The 12,700-nt window shown below is 43.6% G+C and overlaps 1 protein-coding gene across 1 annotated transcript in view; it reads left to right on the forward strand.

Annotated features, from left to right (window-relative positions):
* Positions 1 to 12,700, forward strand: part of Lrp2bp (LRP2 binding protein) — a 32,798-nt gene that overhangs the window by 13,885 nt on the left and 6,213 nt on the right. The window contains 3 exon segments of the mRNA XM_052752217.1: positions 7,282 to 7,561; positions 7,564 to 7,610; positions 10,651 to 10,874. Of these exon segments, the coding sequence (XP_052608177.1) occupies positions 7,282 to 7,561; positions 7,564 to 7,610; positions 10,651 to 10,874 (551 nt within the window).

Consider the following 12,700-nt stretch of genomic DNA (forward strand, 5'->3'; position numbering starts at 1 on the left):
CCAGGAAAGGCGCAAAGCTACACAGAGAAACCCTGTCTCGAAAAACCAAAAAAAAAAAACAAAAAAAAACTGAGTTTTGGAGAGCATTATTATAATATGACTTTCTCATTCCAATTGCTTTTTCTCACTGTATAAATAAATTTCACATGCTACCCAAATAACAATAAGTTTTTAATTTTCAAGGTTACTTAGATAAAGCTTTCTGTGTTCACGAGCAAATCTGTCCTATCCATAAGGGTCTAAAATTCCAAATTCTAAATGCAATTTTTTTTTTTCCCAGAGCTGAGGACCGAACCCAGGACCTTGCTCTTGCTAAGCAAGCGCTCTACCACTGAGCTAAATCCCCAACCCCAACAAATGGGTTTTTTTAATATCGGCTTCCCCAAACCTTGGCTTAAACCACTTGCAGTCTGGTCTTGTGAATATTACTTAATCTTTCTGAACTCTTTTAAGATAAGAATAAATAACCCTGGAGAGATATCTGCCATCTCCCCTCTCCCTTGGCCACAGCTGACCTTGATAACTGACCATAGTCTACATTTGAGCTAAATCTGGGCCTAGCATTGGATCCTTTGTCAATACAAAAAATTTTAAGAAGACATTACCAATTGAATATTTTATGTAAATTTCATTGTTATGTACATTTATGAAATAAAAGTCATTAGCCTAACTAACACAGTTGTTAACAGACTGAAGGATAACATATAAAAACATCGGGCATACCAACATCCATTCATCATTTTCTTCTCTTTCAATCTTGTATAAAGCTATCAATGGAGCCTGTACTTTGATGCCTAAATTTTCTTTTATTTTTCACTCTTTTTATCATATAATGAAATGAATGGATGGATGGTAGATAAGAGGATTATTTGCATTAAATACAGGATATTTTACATTAACTACTTGTTTAAAGTTTAGTGGGATCCATGACTGCAATGCCCTTCCTCCAAAGCAAACCCAACTGACCTCACTCTTCTTAACGCTGGTCTCTTAAGACCTGAAATGTGGATGTCCACGTCTCTTTCTGTCACCACCACATGTTTATAATGAAGTACTTCTCATCTGTCTTTGCTCAGTCATCTCTTCAAGCTACTTTTCTCAGTGTTGAAGAACATAAGACTTCAGCCTTAATCTGTCTGCTCTCCCAAAGTATGTATATCCAGCCCCACCGTAGCTAACATCTTCTGTACATTTAAAAGATTATCATACCAAAACCGCATTCTGAAGTGCATAAAGCAAATCACCCAGCACCCTGTAAATGTTTAACATGCAAGTCTCTGTCCCTTTATTCAACATCTAAGACATCTACAAATATAGCAATTAGAATACAAATAGGTCCTAATACCTGAAACAGTAGGGTTTCTTTGTGCACTAGTATCCTTCATAGAGGTTATAATCATCCTTAAAATTGCCCTTGAAAGAGGACTGGAGTGATGTCTAAGTGATTAAGAGCATCTAGACAGAGGACCCAGGTCCAGCTACCAGCACCCAGGCTGGGCATCACCCAGGTTGGGCATCTCACAACCACCTGTACCTCCAGCTCTGTTCTGAACTCCTTGGGCACCACATCATATGTGACCATACACACACTGCCCCACCCCACCCCCACATATACACATGACTTAAAATAATTTTTAAAAGACAAACAGGGGCTGGAGAGATAACTCAGCGGCTAAGAGCACTGGTTGCTCTTCCAGAGGCCATGGGTTCAATTCCCAGCACCTCCCATGGCAGCTGACAACTGTCTGAGACTGTAGTTTCAAGGGATCCGATGCCCTCTTCTTGCTTCTGAGGGCACTAGGCATGCATATGGTATGTAGAAATACATTCAGGAACAACACCTGTGTGTGTGTGTGTGTGTGTGTGTGTGTGTGTGTGTGTGTGTGTGTGTGTGTCTATCTGTCTGTCTCTCTCTGTGTCTGTCTGTCTGTCTCTCTGTGCACTAGGCATGCATATGATACGTAGAAATACATTCAGGAACAACACTTGTGTCTGTCTGTCTGTCTGTCTGTTTGTAAGTATGTATATCTTAAAACAAAATAAAACAAAACAAAATTTCCTTGAATGACATAAACAAAGTTTGAAAGAGCCATCCCCACTCCCTGGGCCAGGAGCACTTACTACACAGCCTGTGAGTGCTGGACTCAGTACTTGTGAACTGTACAGACTGATTCCATTGATGTATTATTTACTCAGTCTTCAATGCCTCAACATTACAGATGATGTCAAAACAGTCCAAAGCACTGGATAATCAAAGATGAGAAGGAAAGGGACTGGTTGTCTGAGGAAGGCTCTTTGTGAAGCTAAACATTATGGACTAAGATACACACCTGTGCCAGACACAAAGGAGCAGTCAGGGAGGTTTTCATCAAACAGGCGACACAGACTGAACCTTTCCAATTAAAAAAAAAAAAGCCATGAGGGGATGAACGTCGTTTAGACAGACAAAGCAATGGCATCCTTTGGCAGCTGAAATCCAGCTTCTCCACTCAAGTCAGCCTATGAACTAAAATCATCGCAGAAAGTGTGGGTAGCCAACAGTTGCCCATCACAGTGTTGGAGATGAATAAGCCGCTTATTCATATGGTAACCATCATATGGTTACTAGCCCGCCATACATACACAGGAGCCTGGGCTCAAGCTGGACTCTGTCTTCGTGGATCACCCTAACTACTCTCTGAGGCACTGTCCATTTCATCTGCCCACGGAAGCCTATGGTATAGGTCACACCAGTGACCTGTCAAGGGCTGGAAGTTTAGCTCAGGGCGGAGCTGTGGGCCTGTGTGATGTGTTCATCCTGTTCCCAGCTCTGCAGAATGAACGAAGTGAAACAATTAAGGTCGGGAATGTAAATAGACATCCTCATTCCATCAATCTTTTGTGAGCATCAAATAATAAAACAGCTTTTAGGGAATGGTATTAAAACCCACTCTAAGAAACGTTTTCAACAAGATTAATCACCAGGAAGATGAAGAGTTGATAACTGTGAAACTATTACACCTAGGAACTGACTAATTCATTCAGACATTTTAACATCTGGCAAAACAAGGCCGTCTCAAGTGATTCTGTTCTCCCTTGATTTGTTGGGTTTATTAAATGACATCATGTCCAAGAGAGGGAAGAAAGAATCCGTTATACCTTATGCAGCTGGTTTCCTTATTATTATTATCTTTATAGCAACATTGAATTATTTCAAAATCCAATGTGCTTTTAGAGAATGTTATCAGGGCACCAGAGTGTATCCGTGTGAGATGGCTCAGGGGGTAATGGTGCTTGCCGCCAAACTGCAGGGTCAGAGTTCACTCCCTGGGACCCACGTGGTGGAAGGAGAGAACTGATTCTCCCAAAATATTGTCTTTTGACTTCCACACACACACACCACGACACGTGCTCACCCTCCACATGCATACGTGCACACAGCTATACATACATATGCACACTAAGATTAAAAATATAATACAAAATATAATATAACAATATAAATATAAAATAAGATACAAAAAGGTGGTTCAAAGTCTCAAGACCAGTTCTGATGTTCACTCTATTGCCGTCTTGTGCTTCTTTGGTATTTATTGGGATTGCGATAATAAGATCTCAGTTAGTTGGCTACTAAAATTAACTAAGAATGAGAAGAATAGAAGACCTAACAGAGGAATTATGGGGGAGGTAGCCGTCCCTCCATGAGGCAAGCTGATACCATAACGTATTCATCATACATCCACACCATGCGACTTTCCCTGTCTTTCTCTGAAAGGAAAAGCCTTTCCGAGTGCTGGTTTTATTTTTATCTGTGCTTCCTAACTCAGTGCCCCCCTGTTTACATTTAAATCACATCGAGACTCAACCGTCACAAGAGTTATTATCATCTAATATGAGATTTAGAACTAAGTACTAAGAAAATTACCGCAATGGTGGGTTAATAGCCACAGCCCGGTCTTTCTAAAATCTTTGAAATAGTCACATCTAACCAGAAAGAATTTATCAAAGAAAGAGACCAATTGAAAGTTACTAAAGAAATAATTGACTACCAACTTTAATCGGCTGCTCGTTTGTGTCTGTTGTCACCCATGAAGGATGGCTTCCTAAATGAGCTCTCATGATTCTGAAAGACCTTCTCGACTCCTTTCTGCCCCTTCTTGCCTCTTTCCTGTGTTCTCTTTTTGTTTTCTCTTCCTCTGGAAGACAAGTAAGTTGGTCCCATTTTCTCCCGTGGAGTACCATTGTCACCCTTGCATTTACCTTCTGTTAATCCTGGTAGTTGATTGGATGTTTCCTTCTTCGAAGTTGGCTCTGGTTGTGAAATCACGTCCTTTATTTCCTCATAGTTATAGTGGCTACTTGATGATTTGTTTTCTGTTTAACCTATTTATCCCTCACTGGAAGGCAAGCTTTACAAATCAGGAGGTGTGTCTGTTTCCGTCACTGCAATATGCCCAGCTATCAGATCTCTAGTAGACTCAGGGAGTAGCTGACCTTGTGGTCCCATGCTGACACTGTTACCAAGATCTTACTTCCAGTGAGTTTTCAAGGAATTTTACTAGAGATAGAGCCTATCTTTTGAGAAAAATTACCATGCCACCTGCTACTCTGGTAAAATGTTTTCCCTTCTTACAAATGGACTCAGTAATGCAGGAAGAGAATAATATATATATATCATAGCCTAGAGTTTTAGTCAGAAGTTGAATAGTTCAACATAAGGGAACCTGCAAATACAACATACTACTTTGATAGGTTAAATGAAAGAAGCCATCATGGTTTCAGTGTGTGCTAAAAAATTCCATGAAATGCCTTATCTATTCATGGTAAACCCATTTTTAAAAATCGTGTTTACTCTTTCCCTAAAACATAGCCTTTTAGAGTTAAAAGCATAATAAAAGCAAAATCTTTTTACAAACAGAAGCAAATTATTTTCTGTAATCATCTGCTCATACTGTCTTTGAAATATCCTTCATATCTGCCCCAGGCCTTTATCCCCTCCATTCTGTTTCTTCAGACCCAAGTTGACCTTCACCTGGATTATAATATAAAGCACATCTCTAACCTCTTCGTCATTTTTACAACCACCGAGGTCATCTTTCTAAAATACAAATCAGCTGTGTCCTGTACACCTGTAAACAGTTCCCAAGAGTTTTATGTCAAAAGCTCCACCAGGAGCTGGAGGAAGGGCTCAGCAGTAACTGGCACTTCCGCTCTTGCAGAAGCCTGGAGTTTGAGTCTCAGCACCCACGCTGGTGGCTCACGACAACCTGTAACTCCATCTCCCAGGTATCCTATGTGCTCTTCTCACCTCCACAGGCACCCGTACTCACACATACACACACACACACACACACACACACACACACACACACACACACACACACACACACATACACACACACACACACACACACACACACACACACACACACACACACACAGAGAGAGAGAGAGAGAGAGAGAGAGAGAGAGAGAGAGAGAGAGAGAGAGAGAGAGTTAGTTCTCTTTTCCCTTGGTCACTAAGTCAGATCAAACGATGGAATGACACTAAGAAACCTAACCCTAGAGCCAAAGCCTTCCTGCAGGTATTGGGGCTGACCAGCGACCAGGAAAACGGTAGGACTAGAAAAGTGGTGGGTTCTTCTGTGAACTATAAAGTAGTTCCTCTATCTTCTTACACACAGGGTGGAGATGAGACAATGTTAGAAAGTGAAAAGCCAGCTCCGTCTTCGAGTCTTACAATATAGTCGATATTACAGTATATTGGGAGAGTCAGTGTATTACCTACACTACAGAGGACTTCACGGGGCCACGGAGTTTAGGCAGGGAAGTAAAAGAAGTGGAGGAAGGAGAATGTGGGGATTTTATTGCCAGCTAGACAGTTTTAGTTGGGAGAGCAACAGGAGCAGAGGAGGAGACCCAAAGGCCATTGTGGAATTAAGAATATGTGGGAGAACAGATAACTTGGAGACGTGTTTTCTGTGGCCTCCAAAATGATCCAGCTGTGACAGTAGATGTTACCGACTAAACTCAAGGGTCCAGACAGACCTCTGATGCTGAGTTCAGCCTGACTAAACTCAAGGATCCAGGCAGGTGCTGAGTTCAGCTCTGGCCATCAGTGGCCTTAGCTTCAGACTGCCTGCTAAGTCCTCCTGCCCTCAGGATTAGCACTCAAGCCCAGAGAACAAACTTGGCTATGGGGAGGGTTTGAAATGGCAGGCATTGGTTGACGCTGGGATTATAGAACGCCATTCAGGAGTTACGTTCAAGCAGAGACTTAAATAACAACAAAGAAATGAAAGAGAGAAAAGCAGATAAATGTTTTTACTTTGGAGACCCAGAAATGCCTTGACACTGTGGTATACACATCAGAAAGGAAGCTACCCATAGCCAGGAATCTGCTAACTTGATTTAGCTAACAGGAGTCATTTCTGAAGACTAGTAAGGTCATGGAATGGACACAGTTTCTAGACTGGAAAAGCTTAGGGGGCAGATTCTGAGCCAAATGAAATTGACTGAGGAGCTGGCACCTTGGGTGACCTTTGGGTAGCTTTCTATGAGAATATCCTTGTGATGCTTTTCTATTTTGACATTTAAAAAAAGATTCTAAATTGTGCAGTGTGTATGTGTGTGCACACTCACTTGCACGCACATGTAAGTACAGGTGCCTATGGAGGTCGGAAGGGAGCAATGGATATCCTGGAGCCTAAGTTATAGGTGATTGTGAGCCACCAACTTGGGTGCTGAGAATCAAACTAGAGTCCTCTGCAAGGGCAACACACACACACACACACACACACACACACACACACACACACACACACACACAGCATCACACATGTAGGGGTCAGAGGAGAACTCTTTTTCCACTATGTGGGTTCCAGGGATCAAGCTTGGGTTATCAGGCTTATTCACAAAACCTCCCCTTTCCCAGGGGAGATGTTTTTTCACTCATTGTTAGAATACCAACTGTGTGTACATATGCCACACAAAGATCGGCATCTTGGACATTTGTTACTAATGAGCACACACAGTGAACGTGAGCTTGAGAGAAGGTAATGTAAGACATTCATTTCGCAGCTCCCGGGAATGTCTGATCAACATATACTTCTATACAACCTTTCCTTCCTTGTCTTTATCCCTGAAAATCTAGAGCAAACATCGTCCTAAGCATAGATCTGTGATTTTTACACACGTGGTAGACTTGAACACTGTACACCATAGGAAGAAAGACATTCAGTTTGAGCTAAACTAAAGACTAGTATTGTGTTTGTTTGTTTGTTTGTGTTTCTTTTGTGGAAGGAAAAAGGAGTGAAATATATGAAGAAAATTCTTGATTCTACATGCCCCCAAACAATACACTTAAAATTCGCCGCTGCTTACAACCTTGGAAGAGCTTATTTTGAAGGAAAAGGTGTGAAGCGATCAGACGATGAAGGCAGAGAGGTAATGTTCCCCGGAAGTAGGGCGGTCTGCGCTGCTGAAAAGCTGAGACGAAGGCTGACCCCCCTTGTGTTCTCTCTTAGACTGTGGCTGTTTGCTGCAGACAACGGGAACCCAAAAGCCAGCGTGAAAGCACAAAGTATCTAGGACTGTATTATTCGATGAAGGAGCCAAACAGTTAGAAAAAGGTAACCTCCCCCATCCCATCTTAAAATTGTATTTATTTTGGTACTGGCAAAACCCCAGCCTTGCTTACGCTAGCTAGGCAAATGCTCAAATACTGAGCTATATCCCAACCCTCTTCCTTTGAACACTAGCATTATATCTAGATTCATAACCATTTCACTGATTTTTTTTTTTTCAGAGAAGACACTGCGGAATAAATATGTAGGCTTGGATAGCTCTTACACTTCCTGAACAATGTAGAGGAAGCTCCTACTTTGGGACCTTGTGTTTGACTTTCCATCACCATGATAAATACCTGACAGCGACTTATTGCTCACCTCACTGCAGCCATGAAACAGAGAGAGAGAGAGAGAGAGAGAGAGAGAGAGAGAGAGAGAGAGAGAGAGAGAGAGAGAGAGAGAGAGAGAGAGAGAGAGAGAGAGAGAGAGAGAGAGAGAGAGAAGAGAAGAGAGAGAGAGAGGAGAAAGAGAGAGAGAGAAAGAGAGGAGAGAGACAGAGAGAGAAAGAGAGAGAGAAAGAGAGAGACAGAGAGAGAGAAGAGAGAGAGAGAGAGAGAGAGAGAGAGAGGAGAGAGAGAGAGAGAGAGAGAGAGAGAATACTTGCATCAGTGGGCTTCCCACAACTCCCCCCTTTTGTCCCATCCTGGCCCTGATGCTATTGGGTGGTCTCAGGTCTACCCCCCTTAATCTCCTTTGGAACCCCTCACATGATACCTAAAACCTTGCTTCCCTGTCTCAGAACTTCTTAGCCCCACCCAATTGACAGGCAAGATTCGTTATCAAAAATCCCAAAGCTCGCCGGGCGGTGGTGGCGCACACCTTTAATCCCAGCACTCGGGAGGCAGAGCCAGGGCAGATCTCTGTGAGTTCGAGGCCAGCCTGGTCTCCAAAGCGAGTTCCAGGAAAGGCGCAAAGGTACACAGAGAAACCCTGTCCTCGCAAAACCAAAAAAAAAAAAAAAAAAAATCCCAAAACTCAGCTCAAACCTTTCCAGTATGCACAGATGCTGCCTCCCCTGCTTTTACCAAAGGAGACTCTGGATGTGAGAATCTGTTGTCTGCTAGAAAAGGTTGCACCAACAAATGCACAACACTGCAAAAACTCAAAGAAAAGGCATACCCCTGAGATAATGGCCAGAAAGCATTTAAGCGTGACTAAAGCCTGCTTCCTTTGATTTGAGGAAGTAGTACAGACACCGCTGAGTAAAACACACTGGAATTAAAAGTGAAAGCCACTGTATTTCTGTGAAAATACAGTGTCACAAGAATGAGTGCAAGGAAATCCTATACAATGAGAAGGAACTGTAGGGCTGAGTCCTACTGGTCGGTGAAGGGTTAATGGCAAATTCCTAAGAGGCAGGTAAGAGGCAGGAATGTTCCTCAAACATCTGAGCAGCCACTCCTAATGTCTTTAAATCAGATTCAGAGTGTTAGGCAAATGGTCATGTGATAGTTAATCGGGGATGTAGAATTACTAAGAGCAAAGCCTCTGGCGGATGTGTGAGGGACCATCTAGGTTAGGATGAGGTGGGAAGACATGCTCTAAATGTGGGGTGGTACTAAATCGCTAGGCTCTCAGACCACGTAAGAAACAAAACGTGGGGCCAGTGGGGAGGCTCAACGTAAGGTGTGCTTGCCACCAAGCCTGACCACCCGAGTTTGATCCTCAGAACCCACACGAGAAAGGAGAGAACCGACTCCCACAGATCACACACACACATGTGCACACACACAAGAAATGAATAAACATAAAAAATAAAAATGAGCACTCTGACTGAGTAAGTGCATTCTGAGCAAGTGCATTCATCTCTCTGCATTCTACTGGGGATGCAATGTAACCAGCCATCTCAAGCTCCTGCCACCATGATGTTCTCTCATAGTGGGCTGTACCCTTCTCAGACTGTGAGCCAGAATAAACCATTCTCTTTCGGTCAGGTATTTGGCCACAGCAATGAGAAACGTAACAAATACAGAGATGATGTTCAGCCTAAGCTGTTTTGGACCTTGGCAGCCAGCACCTCCTGAGATCCAGCCGGAGCTCTGCTATGGTTTGAGTATGAAATGGTCCCATAAACCCCTATGTTTGAACTTTTGGTCCCAGCTGGTGGCACTGTTTGGAAAGTTGTGGTACCTTTAGGAGATGGAGCCTCACTGGAGGAAGTGGGAGGAATTTGGGGTTTTCTAGCCTGGTTCTACTTCCTACCTACCCTCTGCTTCTGACTGTGAGGCGATGTGAGCAGCCAGCTACCTCCTGTTCCTGTCACCATGCCTTCCCTGCCACGAGGGAGGAACCATGAGCCAAAATTACCCTTCTTTCCTGAAGTTGCTCCTCACCAGGTGTTTGGTCAGAGCAACAACAACAACAAAAACCATACACAGGCTCTCGCTTTTCCTTGGCATGGGTGGTGGTTTCCTGAGGGCATCTCCTTGCAGGTGGAAACGTTCCCTTAGTTCCTAGTTTGCCTCTTCTCCACTTTAACTCTGTTGAACTTGTTTGTAGCTAGAGTGTTTCTGGTCCTGCCTGGCCCTCAGTCCAAGACAAATCTCTCTCACCTGCCAGTTCCCCGCAGCCACTCAGACCCAACCAAGTAAACACACAGAGACTTATATTGCTGGTCTAAACTCAACAGCTTTTACAATCAAATGTTTTTCTGCAGTTAAAAATCCCAAAGACAACACAATCCAGATTCTCTGTGTAATACCCATCTTACATGGCTTATTTTTTTATACTCCTTTACTGTCTCTTTAAAGACTTTTTTAAAAAAAACTATATTTCTTTATATAACTGTATATATTGTGAAGCTTGAAACCCAAGACAAGCAGACCTTCCTCTGCCACGAACAACGCTGGCCTGTGGAGATTCACTTGGGCTCTTTGAAGCACGTGGACTCCGTGCCCATGTAAATATAGTCAAGGGCATTCCTGTAGAAGTAGTTCCTGGAGATGTGGCCCGTGACCCTACAACTGTAATTAGGACTTTTTCTTTCTAGAACTCCCTTGTAATTTCATCCTGCAGATAATACAATGACATTGTGATTTCTCAGGCATTTTTCTGGCATTCGGAAGCTTGTGGCAACGGAAATCTGGAGTCCCAGGGTGCACTTGGTCTCATGTACTTTACGGGCAGGGGGATCCGCCAGGACACCGAGGCTGCCTGCATTGCTTACGGGAAGCTAGCCGAACGAGGGAACGTCTACGCCCAGGGGACTCTGGTGGAGTACTACTACAAGATGAAGTTCTTTACCAAGTGTGTTGTGTTCTCCAAAAGGTGACTGTCTTGGTTCATTTTGTGTTGCTACCCCACCACCACAGATGGGTGCTTTATAACCAATAAGACATTGTTTCTCACATTTCTGTAGCCCAGATCAAAGTTCTGAGAAGTTCAGTGGGCTGGTGAAGCCTGTGTTCTCCAGAGAGGAGGAAGGTTGTGTCCCTCACATGAAGGGTGTTGAAGGGCAACCCCCCTCCCCGTGTGCAGCCTTCTAGAGAAGGGCCTTAATGCATGAATGAGGGAGGCCCTTGTGACCTAAATACCTATTAATCGGTGGTGACACTGGCGATACATGAATGTTTCAGGGGACACATTCAAGCCACAATAATGTTTGAATAATGAGTAGCGGTATTTATAAGTACTTGGTGTTGTGCCAGATCCTGTCCATAAAACTTTTCTTCAGGGTTGAAATGACAATGGTCCAAAGACCTTAAATACTCCAGTGCACCCAAGACTGAAATTTTAAACCAGTTAAAATTGAAGTGAATAGCCAGTATGGCTAGTTCTGACCATATTGAAAAGTACAATTCTGTACCATTCCCCTTCAGGATTTCACAGCTCTTAGCTGAAGTGGGTTTTCTCAGGTGAAAATTGACACATTAGAATTGCCCCTTAAGAAATCTTAATCTCTTCCTATATTCCCTTCTATACACAGAGTTCTATCTCTGTGTGGTTGAAATAAAGCTTCGTGATTGGGGTATCATTTGAAGACTTACACGAATGTCTTCTGAATTCTTTGGAATTTTCTGAGTCCCTAAGGCTCCATTCTGTTGCCTACATATATTTATCCAGACCAGGAAAAACAGTCCAGGGCACTCTAGAGTGGCCACCAGGCTATGGGTGCGCTGCCCATAGTCCCCAGACATGCTCCCACCCCCCACCCCAGGGGAGTGACAGGGATGGAGAGGAAAGCAAGAGAGAACAGTTCCCCCCTTCCCCTCCTGGACATCTTAGCTTCCAGGCAGCAGGTCACTGAGGGAGCCAACTCTGGTATTCCCAACAAGTGCCCATCCTGGCTAAGATTCTGAACAGTTCTTAAAAAACATATTGCACTGATTCCTTTGTTGTGTGTGCATGTGCACACGGCACAGCATCCATGTGAAGGTCCGAGAGCAACATGGTTGCATCCTTCCACTATGTGGGTCTTGAGGGATTACTTTAAACTCGGACCCTCGGGCTCGGTGGTCAGAGCCTGTGTCTGCTGAGCCAGTTCCCAAGCCTGAACAGATCTTTAAAGGTTTCAGAACTTAGCATCATTTTTCCACCCTACTCCCCCTAACATCGTAGCTAACATGAAGTTGGCTAGAATCTCCTTCTCACATAAGTTCTCATATTCATGTACAGTTTGCAATGGCTGGTTTTTCCCTTGCACATTTTTTGAGATAAATATGCTAATTTCTTACCATGTTAAAGCGGGCCTGTGTGATGGACTGTCTAGACTGAAGGCTGATGTTTCAGTGGATGATCCAAGGGTGCCATGTTCTAGAACAGCTTGGATCCTGAGACCCTGGCTAGGGACAGTGAGGAAATAAAGAAAGGGCAGACATACACACGTATAATGTAGCTAGGTTCTGGTGGGATTCTGCTACCACCTCAACCCAGAACCTCAGTATGTTGTTTTGGATGGCGGTCTCTGTAGGGAAGCAGTTGTCTCCAGCTGTAAACACCTGGAGGAGGAAAGTAGCAGTTGCTAGTCTTTGCACACAGTGATCTGCCATCCGCAAGCACTCATACTTGGACGCCTAAGAAAAGCTTTACCATTTCTTTCCAGCCTGGCCCAATGAGTAAGCTTTACCAACTGTCCCATCAGTCCGAGGCCTTGG

Source organism: Peromyscus californicus, unplaced genomic scaffold, assembly GCF_007827085.1.
Source record: "Peromyscus californicus insignis strain IS unplaced genomic scaffold, ASM782708v3 Scaffold_23__1_contigs__length_62951481, whole genome shotgun sequence".
Classification (NCBI taxonomy): domain Eukaryota; kingdom Metazoa; phylum Chordata; class Mammalia; order Rodentia; family Cricetidae; genus Peromyscus; species Peromyscus californicus.